The sequence below is a fragment of the Hypanus sabinus genome, chromosome 11 (assembly GCF_030144855.1).
Source record: "Hypanus sabinus isolate sHypSab1 chromosome 11, sHypSab1.hap1, whole genome shotgun sequence".
In the NCBI taxonomy this organism is placed as follows: domain Eukaryota; kingdom Metazoa; phylum Chordata; class Chondrichthyes; order Myliobatiformes; family Dasyatidae; genus Hypanus; species Hypanus sabinus.
In genome coordinates, this window is record NC_082716.1 from 104932242 (window position 1) to 104953018 (window position 20777).

A 20777-nucleotide genomic window follows, 5' to 3' on the forward strand; every position below is an offset into this window, starting at 1 on the left:
AGACTATTGTGGCTCACCCTGCTTCCGTACGGTCACGTCTGTCCGGCCCGTCGGTGGGCTCCGGCCGCCGGGACTGAGCGTTTCTCGGTGTTTGGCTCACGTGTGACAAGAGGATTCATTTCTAACGGACGAGCGTGAGTCTCTCCTGTCTGTAAGCTGCTCCCTCCCACCACTGCCCAAAAGGATTCAAGATTCTGCGACTACAGCTAGAGGTTATGTGTTAGGGTGAAAGGGGTACCGGGGAGCATGAGGGTAAACTCTCTCCGAGGGTGCTGGGAGTGTGGAATGAGCTGCCATCTCGATTTCAATGTTTGGATGGGTCCATAGATGGTGGGGAATTGGAGGGCTATGGTGCAGGTGCAGATCCATGGGAGTAGGCAGCTTAAATGGTTCAGCATGGACTAGATGGGTTGAAGGGCCTGTATCTGTACTTTTCTATGACTCTATTTAATGTCATTTTGAGTACACAAATGTAAGGGAAAACAAAATAATCGCTACTCCAGATCAGAGGCTGCACAAAAAACACAATAAGGTGAAGAGCCCAATAGCAATAAAAAGAATATAAATATTTAAGATGGCTTATATACATAGACTGATTATGTGTCCATGAAGTGATGCTAGGCACAGGAGTGTCTGTGTATAAGGTGATTCTGACAGGATATGATAAAGTAGTGGTGGTTGGGTTAGTGGGTGGGTGGAGGCCCCCCTCACTGCTTGGGGAAAGTAACTGTTTTTGAGACTGGTGGTCCTGGCGTGGATGCCACGTAGCCTCCTCCCCGATGGGAGCATGGGTTCCCCTCTACTGAGGTGTGCATTCAGTACAAAAGGACCTCCGCACTGAGAGATACCCCCTCTTGGACTAGATGTTAAACTGAGACCTCCCCCTCTCGAGAAAAAGTCTACTTGCCCACATTTGGAGATGAGATCCCTCAATTTTAGAACATAGAACAGTTACAGCGCACGACAGGCCCTTCGGCCCACAATGCTGTGCCGGCCTTTTAATCTACTCTAAGCTGAATCTAACTCTTCTTTCGCGCATAGCCCTCCATTTCTCTTTTATCTATGTGCTTATCTAAGAGCCCCTTAAATGTCCCTAGTGTATCTGCCCTTTACCATCACCCCAGGCAGGGTGTTCCATGTGCCCACCACTTTCTATGTAAAGAACTTGCCTCTGAAAAAGGATCTAGTGTTTTCCTGGTGTATGTAACACCTAAACTCTTCTCGGGCTTCCAGCCAGGTCCAGGTGTTGATTTCAACGTCCAAATTCCACCATCTTCATCAGGGACGATGCTAAGCATGTCTAGTCCGGTGGTATATAAACTCAACTCCCGTCATCCATCCCTCCTGATTGGTTAATCCTCAAACAATCAGGTATCCGCTGTCCCGCCTTGTTTAGAATCATATTCCAGTTCTTACTTACAGCGAAACCTTCATCCTTGTTGAGGTTCTTACCCTCTAGTTTTCCTTACCAGGCAGCCCCAAAGACCATCGGCACGGCACAGTAGTTCTGTGTCCTCACAGTAAATCCTATGCTCGTTGCGAATGCAGTGTTCTGGTACCCCCGATCTTTCTGGGTGACCCAGTGGACAACACCTCCAGTGCTCCTTGATGCTGGTTTCTGCTCTGCATCCCGTCTGGCCGATGTGCACTGCTCCACGTTCACAGGGGATCCTGTAAGTACCTGCCGTCCTGTGTGCCGGGACATCTTTGAACCGCAGAACTTGCCTCTGACAACCTCCTCCGCCCCCATACTTGCCACAGATCACTGGGAGATTATGTCCCTCTTCTAGTGGCCACTTCCGGCCTGGGAGAAAGCCTCTCATTTTCAAAAGGTGATCTCAATTAAACTTACACGATGTAGGACAGTCAGAGATGAGACTACATGAACGTGAGCTAGCCGTAAGAAGCCACGATCCTCCCTCACGAAGACCAGGAAGGACACGAGTTCATCTGGGAAATCTACAAAAATCCCAGCTGAAGCCCAAAACAAGAAATCGAGAGAGTTCTTAGAAGCTTGGTTCTCAGCGGAAGACTCTATCAACAAGCATATCGAACTGGACGCAATCCATGAACCCATGTGTCTGCGGGATTGGGACCAAGGGGTGAGCCGTGGACACCCGCGGAACCAGCGCTCACAATGAGTGATAACCAGGGATCACTCAGCTGTCGGGTTGGCCGGGGCCTGGCGGAGACGAGCGGCCAACGTGACAGCTGAGCAATCAGAATGAGGAGTTGGACCAGCGAAAACACAAGCACTCGGCGGAAGCAACGCGCGATGGCACACGATGATGTCACCTCATCTGGCGATGAGACGCTTGCAACCTGACCTCCAGGCTCGGCGGACAACACTATAAACAATACGTGAATAAATGAGATTGGTGTGGATTGAATTCACGGTGTTAATTAAAAGCTGCCTCTTCTGCTAAGCTTGGCCTCAGATTCCCTCCTCAGTCTTCCCTCTCCTCCCTCAGCCACACCCTCCTCATCACCCTCTAGGATCTCTTCCCTCCTCTCCGTCATAGACTTCTGAGTCAGCATAGTGTTTGTACTTTAAGCACCTTCAGAGCACTGGGAGTATTCCCTCAGCGCAGTATTCTCTCCACGGACATTGCCTGGTTTGCGGAGTGTTTATTGCACTCACCGGTTTTAGTTCAGGTTTTCAGCATCTGTAGGCTTATTTTGACTTCCACTGCTCGTACAGTGATAGTTACTGCCCATTACGTACTGACATTTAGGGCAGCAATGAAGGTCCTCCATCTCTGTCTGTCCTGGGCCATCTTCTCCAATGTGCCCCAGGTGTGGTTCAGATCTTCAGCCACACTCAGATGTAGAAAGGTTCTTCACTCCGGTTTCCATAACAGTTTTGTTTGACCAGTCAAGGGTTGTCAGCCCTGAGCTGAACCCCCAAACCTGGAGGACCAATGGACCACTCTTAGTCTGGCCTCTGCCCTTTGACCAGTTTGGTGTGGGTGACCGTACCAAGAGCCAAAGTACAAAGCCCCGACTCCAGCCAGCATAGCTCTCTGGGTCATTGAGGCACGCAAACCTCCAAACCCAACAAAGAGGTTGTGGTCCTCTTGGACGTTCTGAGAGGGCATAATCTTAAGGTAACAGAAGCAAGTATGGTGGCATTTCAGAGGTAATTGTTTTTTTTACACAGAGTGGTGGATGTGTGGGCACCATCCCAAGGGTGGTGGTCGAGTTAGATACATTAGGGACATATAAGAGACTGTTATGGAGGGTTAATGTAGGATGAATGGTGGTGGGGTGGAGATACATCTCTACCAAAGGAGGTGTGAGGTGCTCCTCCCCTCCACTAACCAGCAGATCATCCTTGGAAAGGTGTAGCACCTGCTTAGTGCCCCCCCCCCCAAAATCAGGGTCCTGTGAAGCCATGGGGGCAGGTGGGGGATGGTCGTACGAGCAGCCGGTGCAGATCACAAGTCCCGGTTACGTGACCACTGACACCAGGCAGACAATCTCTGAAGAGTATTGATAATGGCTGGAGTCGCCCGTCTGGTAAAGACACTGCCCAGAAGAAGGCAATGGCAAACCACTTCTGTGGGAACATTTGCCAAGAACATCATGGTCATGGGTAGGCCACGATCATCTACGTCACACAACACATCACAAACTGAATGAAAGACGTAGGTGGAAGGGTTAATAAGGTAATATGTCAGCATGGGCAAAGGGACCTGTACTGTGCTGTAATTTTCTACGTTTAGCAGGAGTGGCAGCTTTTCTTTCCGGCAGTATTGAAATCCATCCCAATCTGATTTAAGCAGGTGAAGATTTCACCACAGAAAGTAGGTTCAACTGAGATCATCTTACTGAAAATGAGAGAGAGTCACAACCTCATGTTCTTGCAAAAGCCTTCAAGGAACGGAGCAGATTGCCAGCTGCCCGTTAGCTGCTGGTGTTCCTGGCAAGCTGAGTCCATCTGGACAGGGCTGTGCTGTAAGACAGAGCAAGCAAATCGTTCGGGTGGATCAGCTGGCTCTGAGCCCCCCGCTGCATTCCTGGACCCTGCTCCACTTGGGCGAAGGCCAGGCATTGTGTGAGGAGACAAGAGTGAGTGTGCCAAGTTCCCATGCTCCCACTCTGACTCTGCCTGCCGTTCGTTTCGTCGTTCATAGAAAGAGACACCACAACTGCAGTCCTGCCCATGTTAAGAACACGCACTGAACATTAATCGATGCCAGACCACTCGAATGAGGTTTGGAACCATATACACACACCCTTACAGATGGTCTCAGTCAGAAAGGGTTGGTTTAGTTAGTTGGAGGTTCGAATGGACTGCCTGGCTTAGGTTATCTTGCCTGTGGGTCACACTGCTGGGGAAAAAAGAATGTCTTTAACTTGCTGTTTCTTTGCTATCACTATTAAATCTCTTAATTACACAGTCTTCACAACTACCCCCCCCCCCCCCACCATCCCCGACTGTCTTGCACTCTGGTTGAATGCCCAAGTTGATGTGATCTTTCATTGATCCTGTTATGTTTATTATTCTATAGATTTACTGAGTTTGCCCACAGGAAAATAAATCTCAGGGTTGTATATGGTGATATCTATGACCTCTGATAATAAATTTACTTTAAACTTTGAACTTCTGCACTACCTATTTAATTTATATATCCATCTTACTGTAATTTATAGATTTTATAGCATTTACGTCATCCTCCCTCTCCCCACTCTCTTATTTTGCCTTCTTTCCCTTCCCAAACCACCCATCAACACTGTATCTCTTCTTATTTTGGTTATTTAAACATAAAGATATTGTGGCGACTTATTTCCTGGCGCATCCGAACCGGCTCACAATTAGATAGACTACGGGGGTTTGTGAGCACAGAGCTTTGGAGCCTCTGTGCCACGGGGGGCAGGTTGAGGGAGGCTTAAAAGTGAGGCTGAAGATTTCGAATAAAGTTTTTTCCTTCGACTGCAGTTACCGACTCCGTGTCGTAATTTTAGCGCTGCGTGTAGCACACCGCTACAATTGGTGACCCCGACGGTCCAAATGATTTTTGGACCAGAAATGACCGACGCCGCCTCTGTTCATGCGGTATTGTTGAAACTGCCGGGTTTCTGGACACAGCGACCGAACCTATGGTTCCAGCAAGCCGAAGCCCAATTCCACGTTCACCAGATCACCTCAGAAGACACCCGCTACTACTACGTGGTGAGCTCCCTCGACCAGGACACAGCGGCCCAGGTCGCGGAGTTCGTACAGTCGCCCCCGGCAGACGGCAAGTACACGGAATTCAAAGCCCTGCTCCTCAGGACTTTCGGACTCTCACGGCGCGAGCGGGCTGCCCGTTTACTGCACCTGGATGGCTTGGGCGACAGACCTCCATCGGCTTTAATGAATGAGATGTTGTCTCTAGCCGACGGACACACACCCTGCCTCATGTTTGAGCAGGCATTCCTGGAGCAGCTGCCCGAGGACATACGCCTGCTGCTGTCCGACGTGTATTTCAGTTACCCCCAGAAGGTGGCAGCCCAGGCGGACTTGCTGTGGAACGCCAAAAAGGTGAGCGGGGCGTCCATCGCTCAGATCACCCAGCCCCGCTCCCAGCAGCAAACCAGTCCAGGCCCGGCCGCAGAGCCCGCCAGCCCCCGACCCAATGAACACTGGTGGTTCTACCACCAGCGGTGGGGTGCAGAAGCCCGCCGTTGTCGCCCGCCCTGCAAGTTCCCGGGAAATGCCAGGGCCAGCCGCCGCTGATGGCTACGGCGGCTGGCCATCGGGATAGCCTCCTGTATGTGTGGGATAGAAGGTCGGGACGCCGGTTTTTGGTCGATACTGGTGCCGAGATCAGCGTTTTACCTCAGACGAGTTACGACACCCGCAGCAGGGCACCGGGTCCCCCCCTGAGGGCCGTGAACGGCAGCACAGTAAGGACCTATGGCACCCGTCAGGTGCAGCTACAGTTCGGCTCCAGCCAGTTCACGTGGGACTTCACACTGGCCACCGTAGCCCAACCGCTTCTGGGTGCGGATTTTTTGCAGCCTACTGGTCGACCTGCCCAGGAAGAGACTGGTACACGCCGAGACCTTTCAGACGTTCTCCCTGGGTGCAGCCCAGTTGCCAGCCTCACACCGAGACTCCATCACGCTGTCCGACAACGACTTCACCAGGGTCCTGGCGGATTTCCCATCGGTTCTGGCACCGCAGTTCACAGCGGCCATGCCCCGACACGGCGTACAGCACCACATCCCGACCCAGGGACCACCCCTCCACGCCTGCGCTCGGCGGCTTCCCCCGGACAAGCTCTGACTGGCGAAGGAGGAGTTCCAGAGGATGGAGGAATTGGGGATCATCCGGCGGTCCGACAGCCCATGGGCCTCCCCCCTGCACATGGTGCCCAAAGCGACGGGAGGCTGGAGACAGTGCGGCGACTACCGCAGGCTGAACGAGGCTACCACGCCGGACCGCTACCCTGTGCCGCACATTCAGGACTTTGCAGCAAACCTGCACGGCGCACGGATCTTCTCCAAGGTAGATCTCGTCCGAGGATACCATCAAATCCCGATGCATCCTGACGACGTCCCCAAAACGGCTCTCATCACCCCGTTTGGCCTTTTCGAGTTCCTCCGCATGCCGTTCGGCCTGAAGAATGCCGCACAGACATTCCAGCGGTTAATGGACGCGGTGGGACGGGACCTGGACTTCGCGTTCATCTATTTGGAGGACATCCTCATAGCCAGCAGCAGTCGTCAGGAGCATCTGTCCCACCTCCGTCAACTCTGCGCCCAACTGAGTGAGTACGGTCTTACAATCAACCCCGCCAAATGCCAGTTCGGACTCGATACCATTGACTTCCTGGGCCACAGGATTACTAAAGACGGGGCAACCCCTCTGCCCGCTAAGGTAGATGCGGTCCGCCACTTCCCCCGACCCACCATGATCAAAGGCCTTCAGGAATTCGTAGGTATGGTCAATTTCTACCACCGCTTCCTCCCTTCAGCTGCCCGGATCATGCGCCCCCTGTTCGCCCTGATGTCCGGTCGGGGCAAGGACATTACCTGGGACGAGGAGTCTGCCGCCGCTTTCATTCAAACGAAGGAAGCTTTGGCAAACGCCGCAATGCTAGTACATCCCAGAATGGACGCCCCTACCGCCCTCACAGTGGACGCATCTAGCACAGCAGTCGGTGGGGTACTGGAGCAACTCATCGCAGGTCGCTGGCAACCCCTGGTGTTTTTCAGCAAACACCTGCGACCACCCGAGCTCAAGTACAGTGCTTTCGACTGGGAACTGTTGGCGCTCTACCTGGCAATCCGGCATTTCAGGTACTTCCTAGAAGGTCGGCCCTTCACCGCGTTCACGGACCACAAACCACTTACCTTTGCGTTTAAGAAAGCGTCCGACCCCTGGGCATCCCGCCAGCAATGCCACCTGTCCTACATCTCTGAATACACGACGGATGTCCGGCACGTCTCGGGTAAGGACAATGTCGTGGCGGATGCGCTCTCTCGCCCTACCGTTCATGCCCTTTCCCAAGGGGTAGACTTTGAGGCACTGGCAGAGGCACAGCAGGCAGATGAGGAGATTCCGAGTTACAGAACCGCAGTCTCCGGTTTGCAGCTCCAGGACCTCCCCGTGGGCCCGGGTGAGAGGACCCTACTCTGTGACGTCGCCACCGGCCAGCCCCGTCCCGTCGTCCCGACAGTCTGGCGGTGCCGTGTTTTCCACTCCATTCATAACTTGGTGCATCCCTCCATCCGGACAACTGTCCGGATGGTTTCCAGCAGGTTCGTTTGGCACGGACTCTGCAAACAGGTCAGTGAATGGGCCAAAACGTGCATGCACTGCCAGACGGCCAAGGTGCAGCGGCACACCAAAGCCCCACCGCAGCAGTTCCATCCCGCCCACCGGAGTTTCGACCACATTCATGTGGATATCATGGGCCCCCTGCCAGTGTCGCGCGGAGCGCGTTACCTCCTGACTATCGTGGACCGGTTCACAAGATGGCCAGAGGCGGTCCCGCTCACCGACACCACCTCCGAATCTTGCGCCTGAGCCCTGATCACCACCTGGACATCTCGCTTTGGTGTACCAGCCCACATTACCTCCGACAGAGGCGCCCAGTTCACCTCCAGCCTGTGGTCAGCTATGGCCAGCCTTTTGGGGACTCAGCTGCACCACACAACTGCCTACCACCCACAGTCGAATGGGCTACTGGAGCGTTTCCACCGTCTCCTGAAGTCGGCCCTCATGGCCCACCTGCGAGGAGCCAACTGGGTGGACGAGCTTCTCTGGGTCCTACTCAGCATCCGCACAGCGCCCAAGGACGACCTGCACGCCTCGTCGGCCGAGTTGGTATACGGCGCGCCCCTGGTCATCCCCGGGGAGTTCCTACCAGCCCCACGGGGGCAAGAGGAAGATCCCGCAGCAGTCCTGGGCAGACTACGCGAGAAGCTCGGTGACCTGGCCCCCATACCCACTTCACAGCACGGGCGGAACCCGACCTGCGTACCCAAAGACCTGCAGAACTGTAAGTTTGTGTTTGTACGAAGGGGCGGGCATCGGCCACCGCTGCAGCGGCCATACGAGGGGCCGTTTATGGTGCTCCGGAACAACGGGTCCACGTTCGTGCTGGACGTTGGGAGGAAAGAGGAGGTTTTCACGGTGGACCGCCTCAAACCGGCCCATTTGGACCTGGCGCAACCGGCCGAGTTTCCGGCACCTCGGCGCAGAGGCCGACCTCCCAAGCAGGTTCTGGCCCAGACTGTGGACATTGGGGGGTGTATCGCCGGTTTTGGGGGGGTGGGGTTTATGTGGCGACCCATTTCCTGGCACATCCGAACCGGCTCACAATTAGATAGCCTACGGGGGTTTGCGAGCACAGAGCTTTGGAGCCTCTGCGCCACGGGGGGCAGGTTGAGGGAGGCTTAAAAGTGAGGCTGAAGATTTCGAATAAAGTTTTTTCCTTCGACTGCAGTTACCGACTCCGTGTCATAATTTTAGCGCTGCGTGTAGCACACCGCTACAATATATTTCTTATTCTGATTTGTAGTTTTTTTTGATGGATGCATTGCAATGTACCACTGCCACAAACAACAAATTTTATGATACGTGCCGGTGATATTTAACCTGATTCCGATTGCTTCCTTTCCTGTCTTGATGGAGGGTCTCAGCCCGAAACGCTGACTGTTCATTTCCTTCCGTAGGTGCTGGCTGACCTGCTGAATTCCTCCAGCATTCTGTGTCCATGCTGAACCATCGAAACTGCCTTCTCCCATCGACCTGCCCTCCATACCCCTGCAATCTATGTACCTCTCCAAACTTCTCTCAAACTTTGAAACCAAGCTCACATGCACCATTTGCGCTGGCAGTTCGTTCCACAGTCTCATTGCCCTTTAAGTGAAGAAGCTTCCCCTTACGTTCTTCTTAAACATAGAACATAGAATAATACAGCACAGTACAGACCCTTCGGCCCACAAAGTTGTGCCGACCCTTAAACCCTGCCTCCCATATAACCCCCCACCTTAAATTCCTCCATATACCTGTCGAGTAGTCTCTTAAATTTCACTAGTGTATCTGCCTCCACCACTGACTCAGGCAGTGCATTCCACGCACCAACCACACTCTGAGTAAAAAACCTTCCTCTAATATCCCCCTTGAACTTTCCTCCCCTTAAAGCCATGTCCTCTTGTATTGAGCAGTGGTGCCCTGGGGAAGAGGCGCTGGCTGTCCACTCTGTCTATTCCTCTTAATATCTTGTATACCTCTTATCTGTCTCCTCTTATCTTCCTTCTCTCCAGAGAGTAAAGCCCTAGCTCCCTTAATCTCTGATCATAATGCATACTCTCTAAACCAGGCAGCATCCTGGTAAATCTCCTCTGCACCCTTTCCAATGCTTCCACATCCTTCCTATAGTGAGGCGACCAGAACTGGACACAGTACTCCAAGTGTGGCCTAACCAGAGTTTTATAGAGCTGCATCATTACCTAGCGACTCTAGAGGGATAACTCTATCCCTCGACTTATGAGGGATAAGCTTTCTTAACTGCCCTATCTACCTCTGAGGCAACTTTCAGGGATCTGTGGACATGTACCCCCAGATCCCTCTGCTCCTCCACACTACCAAGTATCCTGCCATTTACTTTGTACTCTGCCTTGGAATTTGTCTTTCCTTTCTGTTAGCTCTTACTATCTTTCCTTTCAGTTAGTCCTGACGAAGGGTCTCGGCCCGAAGTGTCGACAGCGCTTCTCCCTATAGATGCTGCCTGGCCTGCTGTGTTCCACCAGCATTTTCTGTGTGTTGTTGTTTGAATTTCCAGCATCTGCAGATTTCCTCGTGTTCACCTCACACTTCTCTGGGTTGAACTCCATCTGCCACTTCTCAGCCCACTTCTGCATCCCATCAATGTCTCTCTGCAATCCTCTACACTATCTAAACACCACCAACCTTTGTGTCGTCTGCAAACTTGCCAACCCACCTTTCTACCCCCACATCCAGGTCGTTAATAAAAATCATGAAAAGTAGAGGTCCCAGAACCGATCCTTGTGGGACACCACTAGTCCCAACCCTCCAATCTGAATGTACTCCCTCCACTATGACCCTCTCCCTTCTGCAGGCAAGCCAATTCTGAATCCACCTGGCCAAACTTCCCTGGATCCCATGCCTTCTGACTTTCTGAATAAGCCTACCATGTGGTACCTTGTCAAATGCCTTACTAAAATCCATGTAGATCACACCTACTGCAGTATCCTCATCTATATACCTGGTCACCACCTCAAAGAACTATATTAGGCTTGTTAGGCACAATCTGCCCTTCACAAAGCCATGCTGACTGTCCCTGATCAGACCATGATTCTCTAAATGCCCATAGATCCTACCTCTAAGAAACTTTTCCAACAGCTTTCCCACCACAGACGTAAGGCTCACTGGTCTATAATTACCTGGACTATCCCTACTACCTTTTTTGTACAAGGGGACAACATTCGCCTCCCTCCAATCCTCTGGTACCATTCCCGTGGACAACGAGGACATAAAGATCCTAGCCACAGGCTCAGCAATCTCTTCCCTCGCCTCATGGAGCAGCCTGGGGAGTATTCCATCAGGCCTTGGGGACTTATCCGTCCTAATGTACTTTAACATCTCCAACACCACCTCTCCCTTAATATCAACATGCTCCAGAACATCAACCTCACTCATATTGTCCTCACCGTCATCAAGTTCCCTCTCATTGGTGAATACCGAAGAGAAGTATTCATTGAGGACCTCGCTCACTTCCACAGCCTCCAGGCACATCTTCCCACTTTTATCTCTAATCGGTCCTACCTTCATCCCTGTCATTCTTTTGTTCTTCACATAATTGAAGAATGCCTTGGGGTTTTCCGTTACCCTACTCGCCAAGGCCTTCTCATGCCCCTTCTTGCTCTTCTCAGCCCCTTCTTAAGCTCCTTTCTTACTACCCTATATTCCTCAATAGACCCATCTGATCCTTGCTTCCTAAACCTCATGTATGCTGCCTTCTTCCACCTGACTAGATTTTCCACCTCACTTGTCACCCATGGTTCCTTCACCCTACCATTCTTTATCTTTCTCACCAGGACAAATTTATCCCTAACATCCTGCAAGAGATTCCTAAACATCGACCATAGTACATTTCCCTGCAAAAACATCATCCTAATTCACACCCGCAAGTTCAAACCTTATAGCCTCATAATTTGCCCTTCCCCAATTAATCCTCTCTGATTCTATCCTTTTCCACAATAATGCTAAAGGCCATCTTTTCACCCTTAACCCGTGACCTCTGGTTGTAGTCCCACCTAACCTCTGTGGAAAAAGCCTGCTTGCGTTTACCCTGTTTATACCCCTCATAATTTTGTATATCTCTATGATATCTCCGCTCAGTCTTCTACATTGCAAGGAATACAGTCCTAACCTGTTCAATCTTTCCCTATAACTCAGGTCCTCCAGAACCAGCAACATCCTTGTGAATTTTCTCTGTACTCTTTCAACCTTATTTACATTTTTCCTGTAGGTAGGCGACCAAAACTACACACAATACTCCAAATTAGGCTTTGTCAACGTCTTCAACATAACATCCCATCTCCTGAGGGCCAATGTGTCTAAAGATTTCTTTGTGACTTCCTTTCTCTATGAGTGATGATAAACCAGATTTATCATCACTCCCCGATGTCATGAAATTGTTTTTTTTAAAAGTGGCAGCGGTTCAGTGCAATACATAAAATAATTGTTGTGCAAAAGTTGTGCACCCTAGCACAGTGCTGTAATAACTTTATGTATTATGTTTGGCTGGCCTGCGGCTTTAAAGAGAATTTGTACACAACAAAGTAAATGTGAGAGGGTGACCAGATAATCTGTTTTAGATTAAGGACCTCCTCTTCTTCAGAGATTTACTGGGGATCTCCTGCCTCCAACACAGAGCAGCTGTGTTGCTGGCTTCTAGGGGCTCCCATTTTTGTTGCAATTTTAGTGAGTTTGATTGGGGCGGCCTGCAGTTAATGAATGTCACAGCGCAAGATTGAACTAGAACTAAGCTGAACTGAAAATTCCTGGACACTTGACATTTCGTATTTTATATTCTATGTTTTTCGCTCGTTTTTTTTCGCTGTTAGCAAGATTTGTTCTCTTTTTAGTGCCTGGGGGCTGTCTTGTTTTCCTTTGTTTTGTGGCTGGCTGTGGGAAAACGAATCTCAGAGCTGCATACAAGTCAGGTCAAGTTTATTGTCATTTAACTAGCAACATTTCCCCAGACTAGGGTGCAAAGCATCGTAATACGCATAATAATTTATGAAAGTGAGGATGAAATCTACAGGTGGATTTACACAAAGTAAACTCAAGTGCATGAATTAATTATTGTCAGGTACAGAACAGATTAACTAACGACGCTTTGAATACGATGCAGCGGGGAGTTCAGAAGCCTACTGGGCTGGGGGAAGAATCTGTTACGCATCCTGACTGTTCTCGTCTTTGTGCATTGGAGTCTCCTGCCTGATGGTAGAAAGACATACTTTGATAATAAATGTACTTGGAACGTTTGAGAGTGTTTGAGTCAGTGGCCCCTCTGTATGATGCTGTCCTTGGCGGTACAGAGGTTGAAGGTTCACCATCCACCTCCAGCACACCCTGAGGTCACCACGGCACCATCTTCCGACTGTCGGCCAATTTATAAAGAAGTAAGACTTTACGGTGTGCCTTTATAGTGACACTGTCCGCTGTTATGCTGAATATTACTCTTGGCTTTCAGTAGATGTGAACCATTGCAGTTGACTGACGTACGGTCTCCAGTCGGGAGCACAGACACTGAGGTTCAGAATCATCACAGTATCATAGGTCGTGAAGTTTGTTGTTTTGTGGCAGTAGTACAGTGTAAAGTTTAAAAAGTAAACTTTGCAAAAAATATGTAGTGTGTAGGGACCATTTTCTGTCTGTATTGTATGATGTGTCGTGTGTTTATTATGGGTGGGCTGGGTGCGTGGTAGAGGCGAAGAGCATAGTTACATACTGAATGCTTTGTCTTTAGTCGGTCTAGTTTGGGTAGAGCTGGAGAGTTGGCCGTGGGAGGGATGATAGCATTTCTGTTAACTACTTAACGATGTTTAAATTCGCTTAAATCACTTAAATTGGCTTAAACATGTTTAAATATGCTAAAATTCTCTTCCTTAAATGTGCTTAAATTCACTTGAATACTCTTAAAGATGTTTAAGAATGCTCGGCTTAAGTATGTTTGAATCCGCTAAGGTTTTATTTTGTTCTCTTGCTAGTTTTAGCTTTTACCATTTCAAGATTGTTCATTTTGCTGGTTTCTTAATGAAAGACTGAATGTGTTCTTCGACTTTGGAACTTGGTTATTGGATTGGCCGTACAGTAACAACACACACCCCTGAGATCAGTCTTGAAGCAGTTTTGGTTTCTTTGAAAGAAGCCGTTACAGGGAAGGAATAACAAAGTGGTGTTGATTGATCGGTAGAGCAGAGCACGAGCCCCTTGACCTACAATGTTTAGCTGGCCTTCCAACCTAATTCACAGTCAATCTAACACTTATCTCCTACACTGTCTGTCGCCCTCCATTTTTCTTTCATCAGTCTTAGAGTTCCTAATGTATCAGCCCCAGCCCTGCGTTCCGAGCGTCCACCACCCTCTGTGTGGAACACCTCGGAAATCCTGCGACGGAGGTGGCTCTGTCTCCAGCTTTTCCCGATCTGTGCATTGGAGCCTCACTGCCTGGTGGAGATGTGCCAGCTCTTTGCCTCACAGTTATAGAAATCTGCTAGAGTCTTTGGGGACGCACCAAATCTTATCAAACTCCCAAAGAAGTGTAGCTGCTGGTGTGCCCCCTCCATGGCTGCTTCAATGTGTTCGGCCCAGGATAGATTTCTAAGATGTTGATATGGCAGTTTTTTCTACAGAAATGGTTTGTCATTGCCTTCTTCTGGGCAGTGTCTTTACAAGACGGGTGACCCCAGCCGTTATCAATACTCTTCAGAGATTGTCTGCCTGGTGTCAGTGGTCACATGACCAGGACTTGTGATCTGCACCGACTGCACATAGGACTGTCCGCCACCTGCTCCCGTGGCTTCACGTGACCCTGATCGTGTGGGGAGGGGGCTAAGCAGGTGCTATCACCTTGCCTAGGGAGGGAGTGCCACTCATCTCATTTGGTAGAGTCGTATCTCCACCCCATCACCCATGAGCTTACACTATTGAATTCAGTTCTGGACATGGGTGTTTGTCTGCCCCACATGGGAGAGGAGGAACAGATGGCTTTCCACTCTAACGTCTGTGAGATCAAGATTAAAGATGAAAGATTCACTTTACTTGTCACAAGTACTGTAGATCGAAGCATTGAAACATCCAGTGAAAGGCCTGGTTTTTTACAACAGTAATCCAGCTGTCTTACCGATGTGCTGGGGCAACCCACAAGTGTCACCAGGCTCCCATTACGCCCGCGACTCACTAACCCTATCACCTTGGAGTGCGAGAGGAAACCGGAGCAAATCTGCGTACTCAGGGGAAGAACGCACGATGCTGAGATGGATCCAAGGATGTGCTAGGACACGTCATCAGTGATGTTCCCTGGGGTCATCGAGCCTTTTGGGTCTTTCTGTACCAGGGACCCTCGCCCAGGGTTGACCAGGCCCCAGCTTGAATCCCAGAAGCATCGGTCCGCGGGCCACACCTCTTGCCGGAGCAGTCTGGAGGATCGTTCAGTAGCCTCTGTGACAGTCCTGGGAAAGAGTAGGAAAGAGTAGGTTCTACACAGCGTGCAGCCAGCGAAACCTCTATAGGCTCACCTCGTGCCCTCCACCCCTGTCTCTGCCACTGCTCTACCAGGTCCTGGTACTTGGCCTTCTTTACACTTGAACATCCCCTCAATCCGGTCTTCCCAAGGAACTGCCAGTGCCACCATGGCCACCTGCTTCAGGTTTTTGACAGAATGACCAGAGCTCATTTCAGACAGTGGCGGGAATCGAACCCGGGTTGCTGGTGCCGTAAAGGCTTCCAGTAACTGCTACACTGCTGTAGCCTTACAAGCTGCCCTGGCCCAAGGAATGGTTCTTCTGAGTCAGCAAAAGCAGTCACGGGTCCCATTGTCTTGAGAGATGGGACTTCTCGGAATAGCTGGGGTTCTATGGTTGGTGCGTTTCTTACACGTTGAGTATCCTCTTCCTCTTGTCATTCTGCTGTCGCACAATATCCAACATGAAACATCAGGGAGCTGATGTTCATCTAGCTCAGGGCTTCCTAACCTTTTATATGCCATGGAGTCTTACCATTAACCAAGGGGCCTGTGGACCCCAGGTTGGGAACCCCTGGTCTGAGTACACTTTGGAAGGATAGTGGTTGGTATGCTATAGCTTTAATTTGGAACTTCCTCTGGAAAGTCCATAAAGGGCAAAGTCCTGGTCAACATGCAGTTGAAGGGCCAAATGGCTCCATTGTAGTGCAGTGTGACTCTGTGCTGCTGGGCTTGTTGTGGTCGTTACTGAGGGAGAGTGCAGAGCTTGTGGGATAGTCAACTGAGTTTTATTGACAGCCCGGCTTGTGCAGCACGTGGGAGTGACATAGGAAGAAGACTACTAACTACCACTACATCTCCCCTTCTTGAGAAATTAGATGAGCTATTTTCAATGGTTCAATTTAATATTAGAGAATGTATACAGTATGCAACCTGAACTTTGCACTCTTCACAGACACCCTGGAGAAACAGGAGGATAACACCACAGAATAAATGAAAGAAAAGCATTAGAACCCCAGAGCTCCCCTTGCCCCTCACACACCGAAGCAACAGCAAAAAGCATCAACCCTCCCCCGTCCCCTTCACCCCACCGTCCCCTTCACCCCACCGTCCCCTTCACCCCACCGTCCCCTTCACCACCCGTCCCCTTCACCCCCTTGTTCCAGCAGGAAGCATCAGCCCCCACACCTCCCACCATGCACACAATAGCAAAGTCACCAAAGAGAGCATGATCTGCAGTACATCAAAATCTACAGTCCATAACCCAGCACTCAGCCATGCCAAAGGTGCTTTCTCTCTCGCTCTCTCTCTCCTCTCCCTCTCTCCCCCATTTATATATTTATTTTCGTGTAGACGGAGCTCGTCAGCCTGGGAAGGCAGTCCATCTAAGAGAGGGTAAACTCTGATTTCAAACCTCCGCTGCCTTGCGGCCATACCCACTCATGGGAGAGGCTTCGGGAGTAAACCCTGAGGACAAATCTGGAGCTGGAGTCCCTAAGGCAGTCCGACGTTGCCTTCAACCTCGTTCTGGCAACTCCTGCGAGGACACTGGTGCCAAGCTGTATCAGCCGGTCGTCCATACAACCTTGCCCAGACCTGCGCCCTGGAGAGGATTCCAGCCTCAGACCCATGATCTCGCGAGACTAACGGATGTCATCATCATCATATCTATCTTTCTATCTCTCTCTATATAGAGAGAGGTGTCGCCCCCTCACAGGAGGAGGGGACAACAACAGCTGGCTTTTACAGTGCTACAGTCTGTAGTGTCACTTTATTTCCAGTTTCTCTCACCTGAGAATCGGCAGCAAACTCTCGCCATCGCGAGAAAGAGAGAGAGAAAATGAATAATTGCTTGAGTGCAGAGGCCCTTACTGCTGTCTCAATGTGCTTCTTTATAGAATTTCATTGAAATTATCGTCACTGAAACTGAATGATTCAGTTCACTTTACTCACAAGACGTAACTGATGCTCCTTACGTACACAAAAACAGAGTTGCCAACTTTATAACTGTCTTTCCCATTGTTTTTAATAGTAGCGAACTGAGTGGCATAGGGATAACACTATTAACGACCACTACTGAACCCACAGTTGACAGGTAGCTCGAGGAGAGTGGTGTTATCAGTCAGCATTGGTGGAAATGCATCCTGGTAGATCGAGGCCTATTCTCTAAGGGAGGGGTAAATGCAAGAGCTGTTGGGACGTGTGTGGGCGGCTCTCTTAGTTGGGCTGTCTCAAAATCGTAAGGCCATTCCGCCCATTATGTCTGTTCCACCATTCCATTCTCCATCCCCCTGCCTTCTCTTTAGACATGAATGTGGATTGATTTAAAATGCAATCCTGGACAGTAGCTTTCCCCGGAGCTGTGGTCTGGAGTTAATTGCAAACCAGACGATGCTGATTCACATTAATTTTGGGTGTCTGGAGTGTGGGTGCGAAGAAGGAGTTTGAAAACTACATGTAATTCAAAGGAAACATTGTGGATGCATTGTGACTATAGAATTGCCCTGCGATCTTCAGCATATAAAAATGTCATGTGATATTGGGTCGGGAGGCCTCTTCTTCCAAGAGTGTCTCATTCTGTTGAATAAACACTTCTGTATCCACTAGCTCACGGGAGACTTTGTTACCACAGACCGAGTACAGTACAATTTCTTTTTGTGTGCCACCCACACGGGTCATTTCATGACATTGGTGCATTGAAGTGGGACAAGTTCAAACAATACCAGAGTGCAGAATGAAGTGTCACAGTTACAGAGAAAGTGCAGTGCGCGGATGCTGGACGGTACGAGGTAGATTGGGAAGTCTTTACTGAGGGAAAGATGCAGTGTACGTAGGGCTGTCAGTGCGTGAATGCCACTATACGCTACCCTGAGATTAATTTCCTTGTAGGCATTTACAGAAAAATAAATACAAGTGAATTTATGGAAAGTTATGCATAAACATTGACAAATAACTGATGTGCAAAAGCCAAACTATGCAAATAAAAAATCAATAATACTGAGAACATGAGTTGTAAAACCCTTGAAAGTGAGTCTGTAGGTTGTAAAATCAGTTCACAATTGTGGTGAGTGAAGTAATCCACACTGGTTCAGGAGCCTGATGGTTGTAGGGTAATAACTGTTTCGTATAATTGGTAGTTTGTTTATCCAGTGTGGTTCATGTACCGTCGGGGGTTCTTCTACCATACAGGGTCCATGTCCTTGTACCAAATTTGTTTTTTGTACAATGCACAATGCAGTGTCTGTGTACCATACACAGTCTGTGTACCATACAGGGTTTGTGTACTGGACAGAGTTTGTGTATCTGATGTGGCTCATTTACTAAATGGTGATCATGGTCTATGCAGGGTTTGTATTCCTTGTGGGTTTCATGATCCATACCGAGTTTGTGTCCCAGATGGGGTCAGTGTGGTTTGACAGTTGTCACTGTTGCTGTAGCTGAGGATATTAAAGTGCTGGGAACAGTTTGTTCCAGTGGTGCATTGTGTGATTGATGGTGTTGTAGTGGGCCAGTGGGTGGACAGTGTGATGATGTGGGGGTTGTCGGTGCTGTGTTTGTTGGTGTGCTCACTGGGGTGTGTGACTGTCAGCTAACCTTATTTTTTTTCTTTTTTTCTTTTTCTCTTCTTCTCTGCATTCCCTCTATCGCTCTCTCCCCCTCTCCCATAACTCCTCTCTAACTCCCCTCTCCCCAACACCTCTCCCTCCCCAACACCTCTCCCTCCCCCACACCTCTCCCTCCCCCACTCCTCTCTCCTCCCCTCTCCTCCCACTCCTCTCTCCCTCCCCTCCCCACCCCTCTCTCCCTCCCCTGTCCTATCCCCTATCCCCTTCCATCCACTCACCCCTCACTCATCTCTCCCTTCTTCTCCATGCCCTAACCCACACTTCTCCCTGCTTCCTTAATGCTCTCTTTTCCCTCTCCCACCTGCCTCCTAACTTCCCTCTCCCATCTGCTTCACATGCCTCCTCTCCTCCCCTAACACTCCCAACCCACTCATCCCCTCCCTCCACCTGCCCCTGGCTTACCTCACCCTCACTACCCCTGCCCTCCTCCCCCACAGGCGCTTCTCGGCCGTGCTCGGCCTCCTCTCTCAGCCTGATGACGGCGGTGACAGACAGCATGGCGGCCGCGCCGAGCTCGGACAGCCTGACCTCCATGAACACGGTGTGCTCGGACAGTGACCGGCCTGCCAGCCTCAGCTCCTCGGCCTCCTCGGCCTCGCTGCCGGACAGTGCCGGGGCCTTCAGTGGCGGCTCGGCCCGGCCTGCCCAGCACGGCAGCGACATCAGCCTGGACCTGACCCCAGTGGGCCAGGGGGAGACGCCGTCTGACGACCCCACGGGCGGTGCCGAGGTCCTGGCCCTCCACTTCATCTCCCCGGCCACGGATCGGCCGGCCCACACCCCGGCCACCCCCCAGCAGGAGGAAACCATTGTCAAGCCCTCGCGAGTCGACAGGGTGGTCAGGGAGATCGTGGAGACAGAGCGAGCCTACGTCAGGGACCTGAAGAGCATCGTGGAGGTATGACGGCACCTTCCTGCTATGGGAATTGATCAATTATTGTCTGGTATACTGAGGTTCAGAGCACAGACACAAGAGATTCTGCAGTTGCTGGGAATCCAAAGCAAACACACGCACACAAAATCCTGGAGGAACTCATTGGGTCAGGCAGTGTCTCACAGTCAGGCTTAATATCACCAGAATATGTTGTGAAGTAGGTTGTTTTACAGCAGCAGTACGTTGCAATATGTAATAAAACTGTAAATTACAACAAATATATATATATATATTTTTTTCATGTTTTATTGTTTTACAACATTGAATCACAGTGGATTTAATTTGGCTTTTTTGACACTGATCAGCAGAAAAAGACTCATGTCGAAGTGAAAACAGATCTCTACAAAGCGATCTAAATTAATTACAAAATATAAAACACAAAATAATTGATTGCATAAGGATTCACCCCTCTCCCTTTAGTATGAGACACCAAATCTTCAACGGTGCAGCCAGTTGGTTCTGGAAGTCACATAATAGGTTAAATGGAGATCTGTTTTAGGAGACCTGTGTGCAGTCAAGTTGTTTCAGTTCATTGCCGTCACAATACACCTGTATCTGGGAGGTCCAACTGCTGGTGAGTCAGTGTCCTGGCAAAAACTGCACCATGAAGACAAAAGAACACTCCAAGCAGCTATTGAGAAGCAGAAGTCAGGGGTGGATAGAAGAAAATTCCCAAGTCCCTTGGAGTACAGTTAAATCAGTCATCAAGAAATGGAAAGAATATGGCACAGATGTAAATCTGCCTAGAGCAGGCCGTCCTCAAAAACTGAGTGACCGTGAGGGAGGCCACCAAGAGATCTATGACAACTCTGGAGGAGTTACAAGCTTCAGTGGCTGAGATGGGAGAGACGGCACATACAACAACTGTTGCCCGGGTGCTTCACCAGTCACAGCTTTATGGGAGGGTGTCAAAGAGAAAGCCACTGTTGAAAAATCTCACATGAATTCTCAGCAAGAGTTTGCCAGAAGGCATGTGGGAGACTCTGAAGTCAGCTGGAAGAA

General features: G+C 50.1%; 1 protein-coding gene across 3 annotated transcripts in view; it reads left to right on the forward strand.

The window, feature by feature from the left end:
• Positions 1-20777, forward strand: part of LOC132402246 (pleckstrin homology domain-containing family G member 2-like) — a 266962-nt gene that overhangs the window by 87847 nt on the left and 158338 nt on the right. For all 3 annotated transcript variants that reach the window (XM_059985016.1, XM_059985015.1, XM_059985017.1), the window contains one exon: positions 19279-19739. In XM_059985016.1, the coding sequence (XP_059840999.1) occupies positions 19279-19739 (461 nt within the window). The remainder of the gene's footprint in view (positions 1-19278; positions 19740-20777) is intronic.